At 44.8% G+C, this 24,034-nt stretch overlaps 1 protein-coding gene across 1 annotated transcript in view; it reads left to right on the top strand.

The window, feature by feature from the left end:
* The first annotated feature begins 1,194 nt into the window (after positions 1 to 1,194).
* Positions 1,195 to 24,034, top strand: part of ptprsb (protein tyrosine phosphatase receptor type Sb) — a 55,290-nt gene continuing 32,450 nt past the window's right edge. The window contains exons 1-5 of the mRNA XM_076145019.1: positions 1,195 to 1,427; positions 11,983 to 12,194; positions 15,733 to 15,878; positions 17,082 to 17,223; positions 23,281 to 23,469. Coding sequence (XP_076001134.1) covers positions 12,050 to 12,194; positions 15,733 to 15,878; positions 17,082 to 17,223; positions 23,281 to 23,469 — 622 coding nt within the window. The 5' untranslated portion in view covers positions 1,195 to 1,427; positions 11,983 to 12,049. The remainder of the gene's footprint in view (positions 1,428 to 11,982; positions 12,195 to 15,732; positions 15,879 to 17,081; positions 17,224 to 23,280; positions 23,470 to 24,034) is intronic.

The raw sequence follows: 24,034 nt of genomic DNA, 5'->3' as shown, positions 1-24,034 counted from the left end.
GAATGGACCCTGCCATCGCCCTCAAATAAATTCAAGAGGAAGAAATCATCATTTATAGGTGAGCTTTGTTAAACACTGCAGTAAAACAATAGATATGATGTCATACAACACAAAATACTCGTATTTCATCTATAAAGCAAACTAGACATTTGCATGCAAAAATGTCTTCAATGCATTATGCGTACTAATTGATCCTTTAAAGAGTTGCGATGGACTCATCTTCATCACCATTGTTCTTTTGCCCTCTTTCTGACTGAACAGATGCTGTGAGAGAGAACAAGGTACAGTGTTGTATGAATCAATGATGCAAATATGCATTCGTAATATATCTGGACAAACAAATGTAGGATGGCGGAGTTGCTGACGCCACTAAACAGTTTGGGGGTCAGCAAAAAGGTTAGAATATAGTTTTTTTCCAGTCAGGCACCAACACCACCACTGTCCTTGCGGAGGTTTTGCTGTATACTGTTTAATATTATGTTTTTTCATGAATAAAAGGTAAATCTTTAATATTAATTTCTTAAAACCTTTAAATTGAGTGTAAGTGTAATCAGTCTATACGAGGCTAAACAATAAGTCGGCCTTATCATCAATTTTGTAATTTACTTAACCTCGTATGAAACCAGTTTATTTCCATAGTATTCCATGGAGACCTGTATTTTCCCAATAGCTATATTTTCTAATGCATCCACTGCTAATTTTACCTGGGATTTCTTCCCTGTGGGGCCTGAAACGCCTCTAGTTCCACATTTCTGCCAGCCGCTATAATTGGAGAGCTATATTATGATAATTTACAGGGTTTCAAGGTGCTTATCTTCATTCTGGCCCCTGGAGGCCTCAGTAGTGGGGGAGAAATAAACAGCCGCCAATGCAGAGGACAGCTAACCTGCCTCAGCAGCCGCCCTTCTGCATCAGTCAGCAGTCCAGCCAGAGTAGGATGAGGCGCGGGGGGCTTCTGTGGGTCTGTACTGGGGGGGAGTGATGGGGGTACACGGGGGTGATGGTGGGATACGGTTGCTATTGGAGATCTAGACTGCATCACGTCATGTGTAAGCAGAGGGGGGGAGGGCTCCGGTGTGTGAGAGAGAGATAGAGATGGGAGGGGGGAGGAGGGGGTGAGGGAGAGAAAGAGGAGGGCATTTAGGAGGAGGAAGGCAGGGAGGATCAGTGACATCAACCAGCAGTAACCGAGGCCGCTCGGACAGCTATGCTTTCCCGACAAAAGGGCTGAGGAGCAGCCGCGACCCGCTGCGGTACCGAGGAGGCGCCAGGACGGTCGGATACACCGGCGATGCGTGCGTGCATCCTCCATAAAGGGCAGAGCTTTGTGGTGCCGCTGGATTACCTCCATCCTCTCCGTTTCCAGCTGCAAAACCTCCCACATGAATCTCCCCGACGGTAAAGAAGACGGAGCACTTCCTACCAAGGTAACCACCATCCCACTCACACACACACACACACGCACACGCACAGAGAAGTGTATTTGTAGCCGTGCACCGCACCCCGATGCTCTGTGTTCACATGTCGAATAGAGCTTTAGGAAATCGATGCAAGCGTATCGCCGGGATGAAATTTCACCGTTTTGAGACCGGAGACTTCTGATGTTATTTCTCTCGCGTCACTTGTGACTTGGTGCGTGGAGAGCAGCTCCGTGTGTGTGTGTGTGTGAGTGCACACACACACACACACACACACACACACACACACACACACACACACACACACACACACACACACACACACACACACACACACACACACACCAGGCTGGTTGGCAACAGCGCTATAAGTGCGCCCCCCACCCCTCCTCCTCCTCCTCCTTATTGTTGGCTGGGCAGCATGAGGGACCCCAGCAGATTGGCAAAGCCTTTGTTCCTCATGCACTCATTAAAACTGTCTTTTTTCAGAATACATATAATGCAATGTTAATGTAGTCTGCAAGTGTGGTTATTCTTACATTAAGATGGCCTCCTTTAGTTCTTTGATAATGTCAAAATTGTTTAGTGGCTGCTTTTATTTCCGTGCCACGTCTTGCATAGAGGAGGGTACAGCATCCAAGAGGTAAAGTCCTCTAACATTCCACTGATGCTGTAGTAAATAAAGGCGATGTCATTGTGTGTACTTTTCCTGTCACATAGCATAACTGTAGGTCTGTCTTCTCGGTCAATCTACATGCGTGTCTTATCTGTAGATTAGTGGTTTTTACACTAGGTGGAGAATTTTCCAGACAATTTTCCAGACAATAGAGTGGCTTTCCTAAGCATCTGCTGCTCCCCCTGCATTGCTTAACACAAGCCCATCTGCACATAGAGGCAATGTCTCGTCGTTCATAGACCCTTCATATGTCTATAATTATACGCGGTAGGATTTGCTGTTAACGCAGTCACTCAACCGTGCAGGCAGAGTGTAATTTAATGACACATTGATTCATCCTGACACATTTCCAAGGGCTATTGCTTGTTTGGGATTTAATCATGTGCTCTCCAATTGCCTATTTAGGTTTTTTCTGTATTTTTTACTGTGTGTGGCCCCTGTGTGAAGTAGAAAATTACACTGTCATGGTGAATCTGTGGCAAGTCTCCATCCATACACACACAGATGGGAAATTTTCTTCTGGGCACCTTTGCATTTGCTGGTTAATGTTCCACACCATTTCCACATCCCTAATTATTTTAATAAGTAGTTTTTACACATGGATTACTCTGTTTTGTAGAGCACGAGGCAATTTCAGCTCTTTTCCCTGCCTAACGGAAAAAATACACAAGCAACTCCACATTCGTGAAAGATGTATGGGGTGTATATTTCCAATCATAATCATAATGTGGGAGCTGGATAATTCTACAGGCAAATCCCTCCTTCCATTTCCCTATCTGTGGTTTGAGATAGGGATCAGATTTGCTGCTCCATAGATGCACAGCCCCACAGGTATTCATCTGTGCACTATTAGGAGCAGTATAGCTACCAGCTTATGAAATCACTGATGGCATGTATTCCTTTTAAATAGCTTTCCGCAGGGTTCAACCATAGGCCTCGACTATTCCCTGCTCTTTCTAAGCAGATAAGAACCGGAAGATCCATCTAGACTCGAAATTGCTAGATGACGCCAGCTCCCAGCGAAGCAGCTGTGGTTTCACGTCAAAGGCCTCATTGAAGTCTTTCTGCCGGATCCCTGCAGCAACATTAACCTATCTGCTCCTCTCTCTGCTTCTCTGTTCTGTTGCATGTTCCGCCCAACCATAGAGTTCGACGGAAACTGTGTACTCTACCCTACCCCCTTACCTTTGTTGTGCCTGTCAGCTTGAAGGAAGGAGACTTTCTTTGATTTTGCCAGCATTGGTATTACCAGCAGACAGAAACTTTGTTGTTGTTGAAGTATTGATATTAATTGACCTTTTCACTTGCTTCCGTGCAGTGAGCTTTAGTCTGCTCAGCTTCTTCTTGTTATCCAGTGGCTCCACCAACCAACATGCACAAGCACAGATTACATTTGTGTTTGGACTTGGACGCACATCTGCACATATTTTAACATAATTGTAAATTGGTTTATAATTTATTCTGGGAGTTGACTCACTGATCTCCTCCTCAGCTGGGTATTAACCATACTTTGCATAGATCTAGGCAGATCATTTGCATTGGCTTTTTTCTAACAAGCAACATGCATCAGACAGAAACTCTTCTTCTTTGTCTCCAAAAGACTAATTTGAGTCTCTGGTAGCATCTCTCTGCACTTAGCCAGGCCCGTTTTGGTGCATAAATCTCTAATTTGCAACAGGGAAGTAATTTCCAAGGGTGCCTTTATGCCTCTGTGTTTCTGTGCGTGGTGTGTGTGCATGTGCATATGAGTGAAAGCCAAGAGATGTGTTGTGACTTGACTGATGCCCTTCTCCAGATGAATCGGAGTTTGTGATGTGTCAGCAGGGATGAATAATGCACACTCCTCCACTGCCTCCTCTCTTCTCCTCCTCTCTTCTCCTCTCCTCTCCTCTCCTCTCCTCTCCACCTTGTGTCTTTAGTAGCTGCCACATCTGAAGACATCTTCACCTCTCTTTTCAACCCCCACCCCCTCTCTTATGTAAAGGAGGGCATCATTTCCCCATTGCTGCTTCCTCCTTGTCCTCTGCTCAACCCTGCTCTCTCTAATTAGCCTCTATTGAAAGAGATTTCACTGCCATTCTTTTCACTTCATCTTCTTCTTCACTGATGAGGAATAGTTTTTTTTTTTAAAACCTGTTTATTGTGTTGGCAGTTGAGCTGCAAGTGGCCCAATGTGTTGATGTACAGCTCATTATCCAATCACAGGAAGAGGAAAGGAACCCATTAACTGAGTTTGACAGTTACATCCGTGACTGACAGGTGTCATTAGGAGGGAATGGCTGACTGGAAAGATGGATGACGGCGCAGAAGACAAAGTGCCGAATCAGAATGGAGGAGGAAATGTTGTTACGATTTACGTGAAAAGCATACACTTAAAAGGCATACACTCCAATGTTCTATTCACCTTGCTTCAAGCATCTGACAAGCCCTTAGGAGTATTTTCCACTCTTCACGCAAAAAGCTTCTCTTTAAGAATTGCCTTTTTGTGTCTGCATAGAGAGCGAGATTCATGATTTTGTAAGAGACAGACGGCGTAAATATTTTTGACATTTTCCAAAACATAAAATAGGGTATTTGTAATGGGTCAGTGGCATTATTTGATGGGGCGAATCTATTCAAACTTGAATATTTATGCATAGATATCTGTGATGCAATAGTTTCTTGAAGTAATATGTGGATTGTTGCACAGATCAGGATGTTGCCTGAATGAAGCCCTATCCTTTCCTACACACACACATAGCCCTGGTACATCTTCTTTTTAGGCCACCATGTGTGCCATCTCTGTATGTAAAATTTATTGAAAGTTAATGACAAACTACCTTTGATTTTGCATCAGCAAAACAGTTACGCTTTACTAAAAGATCTGAACCGTTATGGAGGAAAAGAAAAGAGCTCCAGGAAGCTAATTTCCATTTTACATAATCACAGATGCAAAATGTGAGAACCAGAAGATGAATATAGACTGTGTATGTAATTTGTGTTTATGTCAGGGCCTAGTCAACACGTTGCCCAAATTCATTTGTTTTTATGATTGTTGTATTCTCCACAGTGCAGGGAGAAGGTTAGATGTAACATCTATGTGATGGGGGAAATCAGAAGTGGCTAATCATTGCTCGGAAACAATTGTGCTCAATTCTGTTTTCCCCATGACAGGCGTTTCATCGCTCACTTACCGATACACACACTCAGCAATGCGACAGAGGACAAATGCAGTTTTTCTACCCCATTGCTCCAGTTTTCAATTCTATTCACCACTTTATCGGCCCTCAAGGAGAAATTCATTTTGCATCACAAATCTCATCTCCATCAGGAAGTCGTGCAATGGCTGGTTAGTGACACAACTGCTAAGGCCTGTTGTCTGTGTAGCAAGTAAATAGAATGAATTCAGGAACATGAACAGCCTTGGAAATTAGCTGCAGTGATTGTGGTGATAGTTGAGCAGATTGTCTATGTTTTGTTCCATCAACTAAATACAAACACATTAAAGTATAAGCAGCGTGTTAACATTGTCTATGGATGATCTCAGGGTTGTTGCTGCGCGGCGTTGCAGCTGATAGATAATGAGCTCTCAGTGGAGAGCGGATCACATGACCAAACCAGACAGGTGATATCATGGCAGCACCAATACACAGGAGAGAAGTGGATTCTGGGTAAACACAACAGCAGCTCTCCAGAAAATTAATAAGCACCTCCCAAAGGACGGGGAGATATTTTATGGGAACAAAATGAGTAAAGCCATGGTTCTAGATTGTATGGGCCCCAGGTGAACAACAGCCAACAGCCACGCACGACTGCTGCGCTGTGTTGGAATGTCAGCCACACTCTCCACATAACTCGACATAACATAGATTCATCCTGCAAATCAAAAAATGGATGAATCCAATTCAAAGTGACTGCAGAGCGCACGTTAATGACATCACCGCTGGATCATTGTATATGAGCCATCAATCAATGTAAGTTTATTAAAATAGCACATGGTGTTTGTCAGGCCTATCACTCTCAGGACAAACATATCAATAAGCCTTTCTAAACTGCTTCACCGCAACATTACTTCGTCCAATGACTGATGTGTGTGTTTTTCAAAACAGTTGAAAGCGGGGATGGGAAAGATGGTCGGCACGTATCAATAATGAATGGCAGCTGAAATATGATGATGGCCAGGACGATGACAGTGACGTCCAGGAGGATGAAGGTGTTCACTGTTGTCAGGGAGTCTTATGCCTGCTCCTGTAGAAACTCACTAATTGGCTCCGGTGTCTCTTGTCTGGCAGGAGGTGTGTGTGTGCATGTGTGTGTGCCTGGTATTTAATCACTCATTTTTACTGCAGAATGATGGTGAATAATAGAAAGGTAGATGGATAGATGGACAGATATAACTAACTACATTTGACAGTTTACACATGTATATACAATACACTCCTTTACTTTTTTGTCTTGTATCGATGGAAAGAATCAGCTCTCTATCTTACAATTGTCCCTGTAATCAGTTCATTTACACACTGCTTCCTCTCTCATATGTCACTGCTGTTTAACAATTAGGGACACACATGTGAGTGCATAACTTGAGTTTACATTAGTATGTAGAGTATGTGAGCCACTCTTGCTCTGTGCCAGCCTCAGATATGCTAATTGGAAGGTGAGTTGACAAGGACTCAGCTATCAGCCTGCGTCTTGCACAGAAGATTGGCTGCCTCTGAAGACGGTAGACGAGGCAACGGAGTGAGGTCACTATAGAAATAAGGAAATATGTCTTCTCAAGCCCGGTTTGCTTGCGTAGGTGTGTGTACGTGGACGTTTAACCCTCGATATTCCGCTGTCACCCATTCTGCTTATGTTTTGTTGGTTGGTTATATAATCTTATGGAGACAGTGGTAAGAATATAAGTATTTCTTTGTTTTAGTTTTTATTTTTAATTTTAAAAATGTTTTGGTTTCCGTTTCTGTGGAGATTTATGATTTTTTTTCTGTTTTATTATTTATTTTTTGGTGACCTCAATAATATTTATTTTAGCTCATTTTAATTTGGACTTTTAGAACAGCTGAAACAACTGAGGCCTTAAACTACACGGCAATCAAACATATTATGACATTATTATATAATATATTATACATATTAAGTTTTAATTAACATGCCATAAAAATATATTTGAAATATAAAACGTTTTTCTTAACACAAAATGGTAGCTTTTGCTGGGTGTGAGAACTCCAATGCTGTAAACTTCCATTAATCTCACCATGAGATTTGAGTAGAAAATTAAACTTAACACAGTAATGGAATAATGAAATAGGTTGGCAGTCTAAGTTCCTCTGAGAGACCTGGAGCAGCAGCTTTTGTAGAAGTCACACACATTCAAACACAGATGCATTCAAACACACACGCACACACACGCGCGATTTTTGTGTTAGTTACAGTTTTAGTTACCATTCCCCTTAAATCAGTTATCACATAAGCATAAGTTCATCAAACCAACACGACATTAGAGATTCATTAAGGGAGTGTTTAATCAAATTTGATTGAACAGTAATTTAATGTTATGGTAATTAATATTCATGATATCATATCTAATACTATAACGCTCCATAAACTTCCACCCAATTCGATTTACTCAGTTTATTCCTGAACGTCTCATGTGAACTTCCTGTATCCAGACCGGCTTCACTTAACCTATAAACACGTTTAAAGTGTTTCCTCTGTGATAATCTGCACTATATGTTCTTTTTACACCATTTGATATACACTTCCTGCTTAATGAAAGCTGGTCCATCTGCTGGCCACTGGGCTCACCCAAAGACGAGAAGCATACATTATGGGCAGTGTAGTCTGTCTGACCTTGGAGCCCTTTTAAGATGTGTGTGTGTGTTGGGCTTTGTTTTACTCTTGTGGAGATTGAGGTCAAACGGGGACTTTCTTTGGTTGTTTTATAAGGTTGTTATTCGGCATGGAAAAGACTGGTCATTCATCTCTCTTTGTCCTCATCATTGCACAATCACAAATCCATTTGTTGTCTCAACGATGAAGTATGGTCGCAAAGCACATCAGATGTTATTTAATGGGCACCGGTTGGAAATATTGACAGGCGCGAGTGTGTAATTTCATTGATGTGCTGATGCTGTGCGCCATGGTAAAAGGCTGTGATGGCGTCTTCACACAGAGGAGCACAAACGTGGTCAAAGTGAAGAGGAGAAACTCAAAACGTAGAGTTGATCGATAAAGAATGAAATGCGTTATTCTGCACTCTCTTTAAATTTCTTCATTTCTTCCCAGTAACAATTCAGCTTCACCATCAAATATTCTCTCACAGTAATTTAGTGTTTTTTTTTTATCATTTGCCTCATTATTGTGAGACAACAAACCTTGTTCAGATCATGAAATGTTTAAGCCCTTAATCAGCAATCATTTTAATGGTAATTTGATTATTTTAATTTGATTGACAATGATATTAAATAAATTTAACAATGATATGATATTTATAACCCCCTGGTTTAGGTGGGAGAAAGCCTTAATTTGCTGCTTTAAAAATGGCTTGTGATTGCGACTTGGGAATGCTTTACTTTGTGGGGCATAAATTGTCTACATTCCAAAGGTTTTGTAAAGCCTCGTCTTCTTAACACATACTCGTCTGGTGCTTCATTGACATTCACGGCTATGAATTGCTTCATTTGAGTGACAGGTGTGTTCTCTTGTCGAGAGAAAGCTCAGATATGTTTTTTTCCCCACTGCTAAAAATGTAACCAAGGTGGTGCGGCTCATGCCTGCAGTACTTCATGCTTCATCCTGCGCTTGTCTGATCCTCGACGTGTGTGTGTGTGTGTGTGTGTGTGTGTGTGTGTGTGTGTGTGTGTGTGTGTGTGTGTGTGTGTGTGTGTGTGTGTGTGTGTGTGTGTGTGTGTGTGTGTGTGTGTGTGTGTGTGTGTGTGTGTGTGTGTGTGTGTGTCTGTGGGCTATGTGTTTAAGAGAGCGAGGGAAAGTGTGAGAGAGTGAGTGCCAATCTCCCCCATGATGCTTTGCCATCTGCCATGGTAATATGGGATTGTGTGTGTGTGTGTGTCTGTGTGTGTGTGGCCCGGTGGGTGTGTGCGTGTGTGTGGCCCTGTGGGTGTGTGCGTGTGTGTGGCCCTGTGGGTGTGTGCGTGTGTGTGGCCCTGTGGGTGTGTGCATCCATTTGTGAGTGTCATTTGCCTACGGGGTTCGGGGTCATAAAAAATTGAGGTAATATCCGTCCCAGCTCCTCCCTGTATTGCTGCATTACATCGTCCCTGTTCCAAAAACAAACAAACAAACACACACACACGCACTTTTCCTCTCCAAACTGACACACGCAGCAATGATGATTCATAGCAAGACTTAGTTAATTGGTGATACCACAATGATCATTGTTGTATTTTTTCTCCAAGTACCACACACAGTGTTTGCTTACAACAACTGAACCAAGTTAATGCAACGCAACAAAAAAGAACACAAGCTCCCTATCAGGCACGCAATATCCCAGCTAGCATGGTGCCGCAGGAAACAGATCTAGTCCTTCAATGAGAGCCAGTGGATCGTTGTCATGGAGACAGGCCTTGTGAGACTATCTCAACCCAGTTGTGGTGAAAGGCATCGTGGGTAGGAGGAGGGGGAGGAGACGGAGCAGGGTGGTGGGGATGAGGTATGAAAAACAAAACATGTAATTTTCCTGGAGTCCCAGTGGGGCCAGAGAGGTTGGATGCCACCTAAACAATGTTATTTCATCAGCCTGATGGAGCACAATAACCGGTGTGCATTTCACCACCTGAGCTGCCGTCATTATCTGCCTCCCCGCAATAAATAGCACATGTATCCCCATCAATCTCTCTGTCTGGCTGACCATCTGTGTTGTCACGCTGCAAAGGTAATAGGACCGACCCCTGCAGGCTCTCGCCTTGTGTGTGCTGCTGATCCACTGGATGCTGAGCCAGATGATCGGTGAGAGCGTGGTATGATATCTGTGAGGGCGCTGTAGAGGCTGTGGGGAGGCTTCAATCATACAAAATGTGGCAATAACAAAATATGGCACATTCCTCACAGCATTGAATTCTGCTTCTATCAAAAGAAAGGTTGATTTCTATGCAGTAGAAGAGGTGTAGGCCACATTAGGAACCGTACAAGCAAAGACATGCCCATGCCCAGACCGGTCCGTCCTCCTGCTGAATCTGTGTGTGCGTGTCTGTTTTGTGTCGCTACCTCATCATCCGCAGCTGGACGAAGCTCTAAGCCCTTTGTGTTTGAACCGTATCCATGGACTGACACAACAGCTGGAGTAGCCAGCGGGGCGGCTGGGGAGGAGAGGGAGAGGATTTTTGGGATACGAGCAGGAGTCAGAGAGGATCGAGCAAGGGAACAACTAATGATAAGGGTGCCACAGAGGAGGTGACATCCACAAGGGGTGAAGGAGGCAAAGGAGATTTGAGAAGGGGAGATTTTAGAAATATGGCGACAGCCGTGAGACGAGGGTAAGATTAAGGATTAGGGAGAAGATGAGAAGGGAGAGAGAGGGCTTTGTCACCAGGTGAAAGGTGACGGGGGAGGAAGGGATGAACTGAGAATGACGGAGAGAGTTAGAGTCATGTCACAGAAGTTTATAAATAATCCCAGCAGAGCACAGAGGAGGCAGACAGTGGAACATGGGAGGAGTGCCTAATGTTTCAGTGGCCGTGTGGCTCCATGCAGAGCAGCATCCCTAGTTAGATTAACCATCACAAATTGAGTTTCAGTAAGAGGAGAATTTACTTAACATGCTGCCAATGGTGCCTGAATGAGCACTGATCTGATTTTTCTTATCACGTTGTTGAATTGAAAAGGAGGGCGCTGAAAGCTTTTCTATTCGCCGCCTATTACACAGCGTTAGATAAGGTGCGGGCAGAGCGCAGCGAGAGAAAGAGCCGATATCAGATAGGCAGCCATGTTTTGAGATTATCTATTTTTAGTGTTGGAACTGGCAGACGGTAATGTGTATGAGCAGGTCATTAGCTCAATAAGTCTTTAGTGGATTCTATTAAAATGGAAGTCACTGGAAATGCCTGTTTCATTTAGTAAAGCATCAGCACAAATGTTTCTGACTTTGCGTTCGTCTGTGCATCCTTAAGCTTCAAGTCCTCCCCCCTCGAGACCATATGTTATCCTGTGCAATGTGTGTGATAGTCGACAGCTTGATAAAGACTCCCCTCTCCTTCGCCTCCCCACCTGTGTCTGCATCTGACACGTGGGCTGTAGGGTGGTGGGAGCGTGTGGGTCAGCTTGATGGGGACTGAGACGTTATTGACTCCCAGACAGGGAGCTTCTGCGAGGCTTGTCTAAATCTCTGCGAGCAGACAGTGCTGGATTATGCTCAGACCTTCAGATATGAGTGTGTGTTTGTGTCTGGGCGATCAAGAAGAGCAAAAGAAAGAGAGAGGGAGGGATCAACACTAAGAGAACATCTTATAAAATAATGGTTTCGGAGTGTTTTCCATTTTTGTAGCTCACCGTCTGTAATATTTCAACACTTCACATGGCACCAGAACACTAAGAGGGAATTAGGCCAAACATAAAGTGGAATGGAATTATTGGAATGAAACAAAAACCCTTCAAAATGTATCATTGCGACTCATTTCACGCTTCTTTGGAGAAGGAGACTTATTAACGCAGAAGCAGCTCGCCAAAAAATCATTTCAGTCTGTTTCTTGTCATAGTTGTTGAGCATCAGTTCCATTGTTCTGGTATTAGTACCAGTCAGAGGCGGTTGGTATGAGCCGCTAATCCTAAATCAGAAGTGGACTAGAGAAATAAAAAGACCTAATCCTGCATTAGCGTGACTTTCTTTTAACTTTCTTCACTGTATGATTCACTGAAGTTTCCAACTGACCTCCATGTTTTTCTTGTGTCCTGCAGAGTGCCTACCTCTGTTAAGTGACGCCATACCCGTGTCTATCGTCTTTGACCAATCCGCGGCGGCACCATGCCTCTGCCCAGGCCGGGTGGAGTCGAAGCCCAGTCCAGGAGGCCTTTTCTGGGGTGCTGCTTCAGCACCTCTCCCCTCTGTCTGCTGCTTCCTCTGATTCTCCTGCTATCCGGACCTTTGAGCGTCATCTGCGGAGCCCCAGGTACGTCTCCTCTGTCTGTTCCTTTCTGTCTCCTTATTGACCAACAGGTGGTTTGTATTTCCATACATTAGTGTGAAATTACAGTTTGTGTGAGAATATATACGTGTATGTGTGGATGCACGTCTGTACACGTCTGGGCTGTGGCCTTAAAGTGGTCTGAAATGTTGGGAGGGCCCATCAGCATGTGCCTCATCATCTCCTCGATTACAACAATTCCAGAGATTTCCTGCCTCAGTAGTCACTAAACACACACACACACACACACACACACACACACACACTCACACACATAAAGAAAGGCACACAGTCATTGAAAACATTCTCCTAGATGTGTTTTTGTCAGTGTACACATGTTGGTGATGATTGCTCTTGCAAATGGAAAAGTCTATTTTTGAAATTTTTTTAGCCTTCTTGTGTTCATTTTTACAACTGATGTCATACCTGAAATATTTTTATATTCAGTGAAGAGGTCGACGACTCGACTCAGTAGCTAGTTGGATTTATGATCTCTGCCTCAGGAGCCACCTACTGTATATCCCCGCAGAGCAGATCCAGCCATAAAGAAAGTCTTATCTCCCATGTCTCCCCAGCTGTCTCGATAAAGAAAAAAAAATAGTCATTTTAACAAAAACTAACTGCCCAGATATAAACTATAATGACAGAACAATAAACAAAGACACATTTCACACAGATTTTCAAGGCAGAGTTGTGTTCTTATTTGTTTCTGCCTTAATTCAGTCTGGACCTCAGAGCTTGTAAAGAGAGAAAATCTGACACAGGTTATTCGGGCCAAAAGACAGTAAAAATGAATTTCTTTCAGTGTATATTGACTCTCAAGTGGGTCAGTCATCACCTGTTTGGGCAGCATCAGGTCACCACCATTATACTGAAAAAGATGAATGCAAGCATAATGTCTCTTTGGCATCTATGACTTTAGATGATATATTCTTTCCTTTGAGAATGAATAATTCAATTTTTCGCATGTAGAGCTTTTCCAAACACGACGAATTACAACAAAGCGCTGTGTGGCAAACAGGTACACATGGTTGTGAGCTCACATGGAGATGCTGACTCTACTATTACACCACCTGCTGCTCCCTGTCACGGTAGCTTCTCAGCACTTTTCTCATGATTACAGCCTACAGGTGATTCATTTAGAGAAGGCAGAAGTAGTCAAACCTACAATTAAAGAGACGGAGCTCCTCATTAGTCTGTTTTGTATTTGCGTCCATCCAGGGACAGAACAGCGCTGTGATCGGTGTTGCAGCTCGTGGGCTTGGAGCTTATTTTGGAAGGAACTCGTTCATTAACCTATAGCAGTGGTCTCCAACACGTCGCTCGCGAGCTATCAGTAGCTCGCCATCCGTTCCTGAGTAGCTCGCTAAAGATTCAAAGAATACATACATTTGACAACACAACCTCACTTGGTACACCTGTTTTTCCATCCAATCAAATTCACAGACATCCCGTCCCCTTGCCGTCACAAAATTATTACAAGCCAATTAGCTGTCAGTCCAACAAAAGACGCTGCTGTCAAGTTTGTTTACGTCGGTGACACCGTAACATGAGGCGATGTTTGCAGGCAAGCAAGTGCACGCAGGATTTGACAATGACCGCGGAAAATAGCCCAAAGAAAAGGCACCAAATTTACTATTTTCATGATGAAGTGTGTGTTTGTCTCGTTTGCGTCTGTCTTGCACACGGCTACTTTTCACGGGACTTTCCGGCTGCTAGCAGGTTACGAACAGAGAAAGTAAAGGAGCTCTGTAAAAGTGAACTTAAAGAGGATTCAGTCCAACAGACACCAGACACTCGCACTCTCTCATCTCACTAAGATCAGGAAAGACTGAATGCATCGGTAGTACAGCTGATATGGGAACTACAGGGAACTCCAAGAATTACAGGGAATGTGAAGGGAAATTGTGAGTGATATGTGGAAAGACAGAAATGTAAGCTATGAAAGGTATAGTATTAGTTAAATAGTAAAATAAGTAAAGAGCACATTACCTAATACTTTGTACACTATAATACTACAAGAAATATAGTAGTCTTCATCAAAAAGGCTGGGATATGACTGAATGTAATCTAATGCACCATCTCCAGCTTTTGGCTTCTTTCATCTGGAGGATTATGACCGGCATAAAATGAAACTACTCTATTCCTATCAGCGTCGTTTAAAGTTTAGATGCACAATTCAGTGCAGCAGACACAGAAGTGAAATCTTTACATCGTGCTATTCACATTTTTGTGAAGCCATAGCTGCAGAGGTGAGGACTCGTCTGTGTGTCCTGCGCACGAGTAGGAAGATGTGCAAATACCCCAGCGAGTGCATGATGTGTGTTTTTCGTGGTTCCTGTTCGGTCTTCGAACCAACACAGCAGGACCTCGCCCACCTAAACACAGAGGGGAGTGGGAGGAGGGATCTAGGTTGCTATGGTGAGGGTCATCCTGATGGATGGAAGTGTAGATGAGGAAGAGTTAAGATGGGCACCATGGCAACAAGCCACAGACTAGCAATGGAGGTGGTGCATGAAGCCACAAGATTGATCAGACTCAGCCACTGTGAAAACTATAGACTCAGTCCTGCCAGCTCATTTTTTATTCCGCTGTAGAGGGTAAATGCTGCATGCCCTCATCCCACGTGCGCTCAATCCAATCACATGCATGTGAGGGGCATATTATTTCAGTACAATGCAGTTTCATATGACAGCACCTTTAACTTTGACTCCAACAATGAGAAGTGGGTTGCATGAAACGCCTCTCTGGCACCAAAAACTGAAGGTTATCAGCTTCACAGGGATGGGATGTATAGCCAGGCTGTTACATACGATTATATAGGATATCTAATTAAGTGCCCACTGAGTATAGGTATAGAAACAGGGAAATACTGGATGATTACTGTTTTTGTGTTAGTGGAATTGTGTTTAAAGTGGAAAAAGGGTATAGAGTCACAAAATGGCCACTCTGCTATTAATGCTTTTAATAAAGAAATAATGTGCTGTGAGATAGCAGCCAACAGTTCTGTGAAACCTTTGGGTGTCATGATAGCTCTGCTGCATGCATTACTACTACGGTAGTCTGCCCTGTGTGTGTGTGTGTGTGTGTGTGTGTGTGTGTGTGTGTGTGTGTGTGTGTGTGTGTGTGTGTGTGTGTGTGTGTGTGTGTGTGTGTGTGTGTGTGTGTGTGTGTGTGTGTGTGTGTGTGTGTGTGTGTGTGTGTGTGTTCCTCTGAGGGCCAGCCCCATCTTTTATTTATGACCCACAGGAAGTCCTTCAGTGTGTCCTCTAGATGATACCCAGGAAGTAAGCACAACACGCAGCCATCACAACGAGTCAGCCAGACTAATCACTGACACAAGAGGATGTGGTCAGGAGAGGGCGGGGCTTACTTATTACTGGTTCTTGGGTTGTTTGCGTTGGAATCGATGTCGGGTCGATGTGATTGATGGATTGGTTTGACGTCCTCTGAGCCTTCTGGGGTGTCAGTTTTCATTCCGGCGTTTGACATCCCCCCTCCCCCTCCCTGCTTTCTCCCACAGCTCCTCCAAAGTTCACCAAGATTCCCACCGACCAGATCGGTGTGTCGGGGGGCGTGGCGTCGTTCGTGTGCCAGGCCACTGGCATCCCTAAACCTGTCGTGTACTGGAACAAGAAGGGCAAGAAGGTCAACTCTCAACGTATCGAGGTGGTTGTCACAGTGCTCAATGTCCAGTGTGCTTTTGTGGCTGCATGAGAAATACAATTAATGAAGATATACTATACTTCTACATTACTCTTTTTAGGTCAATGCATTAGTACAGTTGTGTTGTATCCAGTGTGCATGCTTCTATCCTAACCCCACAGCGTTTATCCCCAATAAAACAACATTAGAATGAGATTAGAATCTCCAATATTTGTAGATATCATGTATTCTTTCTTTAATATTAAATGCACATATCACTGTTATCACCCTGAGCAATATGCCATCAGACAGGCTAATCCAAAGTGCTGTTAATATGTTTACATCCCTGTTACTTTGGAGGTCTGTGTGTATATTGATGCAGTAATGTGGCCTAATGCTCAAAGTTGCCACATTTCAAGGGTTCAGATTCAAGCCCCAATGCTGGTTAATACCTACTCTGAAGAAGTGCCCATGAGCAAGACGTGCCTACAGGGATGCTGTTGCCATGGCCGTTGGTTCCGGAAGTATTTTCAATAAAGTTCCTTTGTCAGTTGAAACTATTTCAACTTTGCTCCTAAGAAAGGACGTTTTCCATCAGGTTTGTGTCTTGAATGGCTCCAAACACCACTGATGAGCTGTCATGATTGTAGCAAATCAGAGCACATTTTTCTTAGTACTCAGGAGCAAAGCAATGCAACATAGCGACAGAATTGATCTAAACTACAGTAGTTTTTACAGTAGTCCAGAATCTAAACGTAAATTGATTTTGATGGACCTCCTGAAATGCAGCTGTGCATGCACTTGAAATTTAACCTCAGCAGTCAAATGAGTTACTATTGCCAAGATTGGTTTTATTTATGTAAAGGTAATTTACTTTTGACATCAATTAATCTGAATTCTATCTGTGCATCTGTTTGTTTGTGTGTTGTTTTATAGTACAAGGAAAGGCTTTATTTTGGAAGACCCTGACTGCTGCTATAGCCTATATTGCTACTTTATTTCAGATAACAGAAAAAACCATGGCATTGTAAAAGCTATTACGTTTTTGGTTAAATCAAGCATAGCAAACAAGTTGACAAACAATGCTCAGTTTGATTGTAGTGGTTTATTGTAATAGATGGATTACAATAAACCACTACAATAAAACTGATCATACAGTTAGATCAGAACACATAGAGTCTATGTGTTCTGATCTAACTGTATATTCTTGGTTATGTGGCCCTGCAGACAATCGAGTTTGACGACGGTGCAGGAGCTGTGCTGAGGATCCAACCTCTCAGAGCACCAAGAGACGAGAACATATACGAGTGTGTGGCCCGCAACAGCGAGGGAGAAGTGTCCGTCACGGCAAAACTGGCCATAATCAGAGGTAAGACACACAAAGAAGAAGAGTGTGTACGTCTTTTACTTCCTGAGCCATACTGCTGCACACTTTCCGTCTCTGTCCTTTTCCGCTTGGGTGCTCCTCCCTTGCCCACTCACGGACACAAATGCAAAAACACACACCTCAACCGTTGTCCCGCGTTCCCTGAGCTGTCAGATGTGGATGTGACAAAGCAACCTGGCCACACCCAAACTCCATGATGAAATGTTTCTTTTTTACCGTCCTTCTTAGTGAGACAAAACACCATTTGGCTACCTATCGTGCAACCTAACAGAGCCTCAGCTCATCTTCTAATCAGTGCGTCTTGGCCATGTACGAGGGTGTTAATCTAATATAAACCATCTCCTTGGAGGGAAACTTATCTAATGTAGTGCTAAGAACTGAAGTTCTGGGCACTGGCCTTCTGCCCAGCACAGCAGGAAAGGCTCACAGAATAGAAGGATGGCAGCATGGAGAGAAATCAGGGGATTAGGCCTCACTTTGGCAGACAACTCATTTCTGCCAGGAGGGGGGAGGGACAGAGGGGCAGAGGGGGTGAGGGAGAGGAGATACGGAAGAGCAGTGAGCTGCAGAGCGGCAGAGGGGTGTAAGGTAAGCCGAGTAACAACACAGGGATGAAACAACAGATGAAATGGGAAGAGGAGCGGTGAAGGAGGTGGGGGGGGGGGGTTGTAGAGGAGAAGGAGATGGATGATGAAAGTTGAGTTGGCAGGGGCTGTGTGGTAAGCAGAAGGCGAGTAGCCCAGGGAATCGACTCCTGTCCATCTGTTACAAGACCATCATCTCTGCACACATGGCGGCAATCTTGCAGCACTTTACCGCTGAAGCTACACCTAGAGGGCATGTGTGTGTGTGTGTGTGTGTGTGTGTGTGTGTGTGTGTGTGTGTGTGTGTGTGTGTGTGTGTGTGTGTGTGTGTGTGTGTGTGTGTGTGTGTGTGTGTGTGTGTGTGTGTGTGTGTGTGTGTGTGTGTGTGGTTTTTGTTCTCTTTTCAGAGATCTGTGTACTATGACGTCCCATGTCCTCTGTGACAATCAAATCACGCAGTCTCTGATTCTCTGTAATCAGCTGATGCAGAAACGATTTGTGAGCTATTATTATTTAGTGCCTCCGTCTATTTCACATTGCGTTGCCAAAAAAACACATCACACCACATCTTAATGACAGATTATCCTCCATCAATGCTGTTAAATTCAGTCCCTCCAGCTTGTTGTTTTTCTGCGATTGTGGAATTCATTTAAAAGCTGGGGACATAAGTATTTGAACAACCAATGAATATGAAACATGTTAAAGGCAAAGCATGGGAAATAACAAATTGGAATGCAGGGTGAGACAAGAAAATAAAGGTTCTATGCATATTGTTTGTTCATTGTCGTGTCGATTAAAGGAAGAAACAAAATCACCGAAAGCATTTTGGATAGTGAAGTGGATCAATGACTGAAGAAGTTGACTTTGGGTCGGTGTTGTGAAAACGTTGAAGAAATGATTTCCATTACCAAACGAACCCATTTACATCCTCCGCTAAAGAGTCCTTCCACCCTCTTTGCCGCATCTTGTAATTTTCCATAATGGTTGACCGACTCTAATGGCGTCTATGAGCGGCGTTGTGGGCTTGTGGCTGGCGACAGGATGTGGGCCTGCTCCTGTGGAGGCTGCCTAATGGATAGAGGAAGGGTAGGGTTATGGCCAGCGAAAGGTTTGCGTTCTACGCCTTTACCATCATTATCACACGTCACCTTTCCAGTTACCTTCTCCTCCTCCCTGGCCCTGATCCCCCGCCACTGTCCTCTCTGGCCCGTAGCTATAGCCGTTTCTAATTTATTCTCTCTTGTTTTATTCATTCTTTCATTTTCTCCACCATCTATCCTGGCTGCCCCTCGCCATCTATCCTCACTCTCGCGTTTCTCCTCCCCTTGCATTTTTACAGCCTGTCTGCAGACCCACCCTGTCGCCATCCGCCCCACCCTCCCCCCGCTCCCTTCCACCCAAACTGCTTTTTTCTGTGGATGTGAATATCTGCAGCTCTGCATGTTAGAAAACCTCTTCGGGCCGAGAGATTCTCATGACTGCAGCAGTGTCTACACGTGTGTGCGCGCATGTGTGCTCGCGTCTCATTCTTTATTGTGTACTGCCAATACACGCCAATGGGTTTCTTTGTTTACGACTGTGCGCATGTGCGTGCACGTGTGTTTTGTGTGTGTGCTGTGTAGCGTAATCCTGATTATACCCACCTCCCCGTGTCCCCATTTTGGGAGAATGGGATGCAAGGGAACGGGAGGGAAAGAGGGAACGAGAGAGAAGATGGGAGGAGAGATGTTGTACAGCCTTCATCCAAGCGAGAGGGAGAGTCAGATCAGTGATTCCCCTCAGGCGGCGGCTGCACTGGCAAGCCTCAAGCAGCATTTAGGTCTAAAAACAATTGAGGTTACATGAGGATTACAGTCCGAGAGAGGAGAACCAACTCAGGCACACACAGACAAACACACACACACAACCTTATCTTTACCATGTCTCTCTTTCTGTGTCAGATCAATCTTTTGCCCTTTGCTTTTGCTTGTCTGTCTTCTACATTATGTGTGAGTTGTGTGTGTATGTGTGTGTGTGTGTGTGTAGGGATCAGCACACCGTCTGGCTGTCGGGTCGGTGGGGCTCAGTGGGCTCAGAACGGTGTGCACAAGTGGATTTTGGTGCGATTGATCTATGATGTCTGATTCGGCTTCGCATTGTGAGCCATTATCATAAAGGGCCATTAGCATTTAAAGTGCTCCCCCTTCAGTCTCCCACAGTCTATACGAGTGAACGTATTGGAGCCTCTAAAGAGTTGCCGAGCAGCCGCAGATTAATTCTGAATCAGCCTCCATGAGATCTGCCTTTATTCGGGCTACTTTCATACAAACAGCCATTCCCCACTGAAATGGACCCAGAGATGAATAAGCATCGGGACAAATGATGATTGCCTGTAGGGAAGTGTGTGTGTGTGTGGGGACACACACACACACACACACACACACACACACCGTGCTCAAACCTATTTGTGGGAAATGGAAATGCTGTTGACTGAAATATTGTTTGTTTGTTTGCAGCATATGTATTATGTACTCACTGTGTATGTGTGTGTGTGTGTGTGTGTGTGTGTGTGTGTGCATGTGTGCATGTGTGTTTGTTTGTGTGTTCACGTGCACTTGAGTTGCATATTTGCCCAGATCTGCTTGGCTGTGCCTGATTTTCAGCACCAGGCCTGTTCCCCTTCTCTAAACAAATCCTGGCCAAAATGCACGCACCCAACCTCTCACACACACACACACACACACACACACACACACACACACACACACACACACACACACACACACACACACACACACACACACACACACACACACACACACACACACACACACACCAGGGAACAGTGCTATCTGGTCCATGCCAATGTTCCCTCACATGCTGTCGACAGTGTTGACATACATAGCACATTTTCCACAGGCTGTCCTATCAATTTAACCAAGAGATGAAAAATAAGCAGTTGAGTTTTTTTCAGACCAGTGTTTGTATTCCATTAATGATTCATTTGGTGATCCTTTCTGCAGTGTACCTCCATCCATCTACCTGTCTGTCTGTCTTACCTGTCTGTCTGTCATCTCTGCTCACTTCTTTCCAATGATTCATTCCAAGGTCCATCTGCACTATACATATCTGCAGCTTTGATAAAGACCTGACTGGAATATAGAGCCATCTCTTATGAATGCCCACACACGCGCACACACACACACACACACACACATGCTTCAAGTCTGCCGCAATGGCATACTCTTATTAACAGCCAAGGAGTCCATGTAGTGATAGCCAGAGGGGTGATAAAAAGACCATCTGAACCCTCTCCAGAGAGGCGTGGGGTTGGGGGAGGGGAGAGGGGAGCAGATGTAGTTCCAACATATTCCTAACCTCGGGGGAGCTCACCTCCTGACCCGCCTATCGATCTCCCACTCTCCCTCCTTTCTTATTCGCTCTGTTCCATCAACGAGCATATCACCTGCCTCCATTCAGGTGGGTCATTAGTATTGATCAGCCGGGAGCGGTGGGGAAAGGCTGGCAGGATTGGAGGTTGGGCGGGTCAGCGTGGTCCTTATATGTCTCCTAGGTAGCTGACTCAAAGCAGGGGCTCGGCCGCCTGATCACCAGCTGAGCCCGGGGATTAAGGTTTGGCTGAGCCCGGGCCTTCACATTGCTGCCAGCTTTAGTTTGCTGAGCTTTACTTTCAAACTCTTCACCCTCCCTTATTTAATTTCTCCTCTCCTCAACCCCCTTCCTCTCTTCCTCCTCCTCTCTGCCGTGCTTCCTGCATCAGCCTCACAACCCCGTCTGACAGAGACTCTCCGATGCCGATCTCCGCAGAAAAGAGAGTGCGATAGATTCTGTGGCAGCTTGGGCTCTCTGCCCCGCTGCAGAGTGCGTGGAAACAGATGGTACGTGTCTGTCACGCGGTCCGGTAGCAGGAAGCCCGGAGGAGGAGAACAGAGGAAAAACACACAGACAGTTGACATCGACACGGTCTGTGTCTGCGTTTGGCACGAAACGCTCTGAAATTTGTCAGTGATGCCGGGCTCCAGATAGCTGTGTTTTCGTGGGTCTTGTAGTTCTTGACACATGAGAGCTTCCTGTGGGTTGGATTTATTAGCTAAGTAAGTTGTCATCTCTGTAATTGCTTCTCCTCTATAAGAATGGGGGAATATAATTATAGTTCCAGGTATGTGGGAGGTGTCTGTGTGTATGTGTGAGCGAGGGATAGGTGGTTGAAAAAGGGAAGGAAAGGAGGAAGCAGGGAGGAGGGCTGATGGATGCTTTATTACATGTCTGGCCATCTGGACTCTTGTGACTGAGCTACTCAGTCAATAGTGGAAGCATTCACGCGTCCGGTGTGCGTGTGACCAAAATAGACGACAGCTGTGCTTGTACACTCACGCCTCCGTTTCCCTGTGAACAAGGACGTCGACACCTGCATCTCAAACCCCAAAATCTCGCCTCCGGCCTCAGAATCAAACATCTGCATCACCGACACACACCTGCAACCACGACCGCCAACGTAATCGGACATATCCAGATGCGGGCGGACACATCCCAGATCGGCCTCTCTAATCGTTGCTACATTTAAACAATTACGGCTAACAAGTCCTTATTACCCTCTCTGCCCTGCCCCTCCTCTTGATCCCTGCTTCTAATTGCTGCTGCTGTGCTTGCGCGGCCTTCTGCATAGTTATTAGACGAGAATCATTACCAACACATAACACTCTCAGGACGCACTGAGGAAAAAAAAAAACACAGTTTGCTGCCACTGTCACCAAACACCTGTGCTGCTCCGGGGTTATTGGAGCGGACCGTGCGGGAGTGTTTAGACGTGTGTGTGTGTGTGTGTGTGTGTGTGTGTGTGTGTGTGTGTGTGTGTGTGTGTGTGTGTGTGTGTGTGTGTGTGTGTGTGTGTGTGTGTGTGTGTGTGTGTGTGTGTGTGTGTGTGTGTGTGTCGTTAAGTGTAACTCCTGCTGACTGGGCGGTATGTTTATACTCCTTTTAGAAATGGTTTGTCAGACGCACACTAAACCTAGCTGTGCTCCTTCCCGCCTCCAAGAACATATGATGATTAGCGAGCCACGGGAAGGAGCACACAGCGTAGACGCAGGAGGATAAAGTGCCACAACTGTCTTTGCCAGTATCTCCACTTTCACGAGCCTGCAGATGTTAATGGGGGGGAAACAGTAGCTCTCACATCCCAGCGTGTGTAAGCGCTTCCTAAGTTGCACGACCGATGAAGGAAATGGTGCATGGCCAGGTCGGATAAAGCAGCGTTTCTGCTTTGCAATACCGCAAACCCCCCTCACCTGTTAATATAACATGTAATGGATTTTTTTTTATGAGCATTACCCAGGTTGCCTCACTGCCTCCTCTCTCTTCTCCTCACCTCACCACTCTATCAATCTCTCACTTCCTCTTTTTTTTTGTGGTGTAATTTCAGGTTTCAATTATTTCCTCTCCTTTTCCTTTTCTCCAGAGGATCTGCTGCCATTTGGCTTCCCCAGCATAGACATGGGCCCCCAGCTGAAGGTGGTGGAGCGCACCAGGACCGCCACCATGTTGTGCGCAGCCAGCGGGATCCCCGACCCGGAGATCTCTTGGTTCAAAGACTTTCTGCCCATTGACCCCAGCTCGAGCCAGGGTCGCATCAAACAGCTCCGCTCAGGTACGACTGGATGAGTTGACAAATGAATCCAAAGATTAGCGTCACTATCAGTTCAAATCCCTGACCCCCCGCCTGTCAGGTTTTAATTAGGATTGAGGGATTACATGGCACAATCCAGGTTTATAGGGATGCAGCTCTTTTGGGGATGTAAAACCTTTTAAAAGTCACACAAAAAACACAAAGAAACCCAATTGAAGCCAAAAATGCTCTTCTGAAAGGTTGGCGCTTAAAGGTAGGGATCTGTTTCCAATGTAATATATGAATGTCAAAACACACATAAATTGCAAAGACTTGTCAGATCTAATATACTTTTTATTGCAGTTAGGTCAATTAGGATTGTATGCTGAGATATTCCTTGAAATAATTATAATTCTGTTTTAAGGTCCATTTGACAATCATACAGACCGCAGAGTCATCTAACCTTTAAAAGATGAAGGAAGTTTGTTGACATTTAACCGACCCTGCTCCCGCTCAGTTACCAGACTAAATCTGAAACTTTGTGAAATGAGCGGCGGGCAGCCTCTTCTAATGCAAATGTGAGATCACATTGCAAGGGACAGTTTGA

Source organism: Genypterus blacodes, unplaced genomic scaffold, assembly GCF_046128005.1.
Source record: "Genypterus blacodes isolate CSIRO-AG114 ecotype Tasmania unplaced genomic scaffold, CSIRO-AGI_Gbla_v1 ptg000029l_1, whole genome shotgun sequence".
Classification (NCBI taxonomy): domain Eukaryota; kingdom Metazoa; phylum Chordata; class Actinopteri; order Ophidiiformes; family Ophidiidae; genus Genypterus; species Genypterus blacodes.
This window is presented reverse-complemented; position numbering and strand designations above follow the sequence as displayed.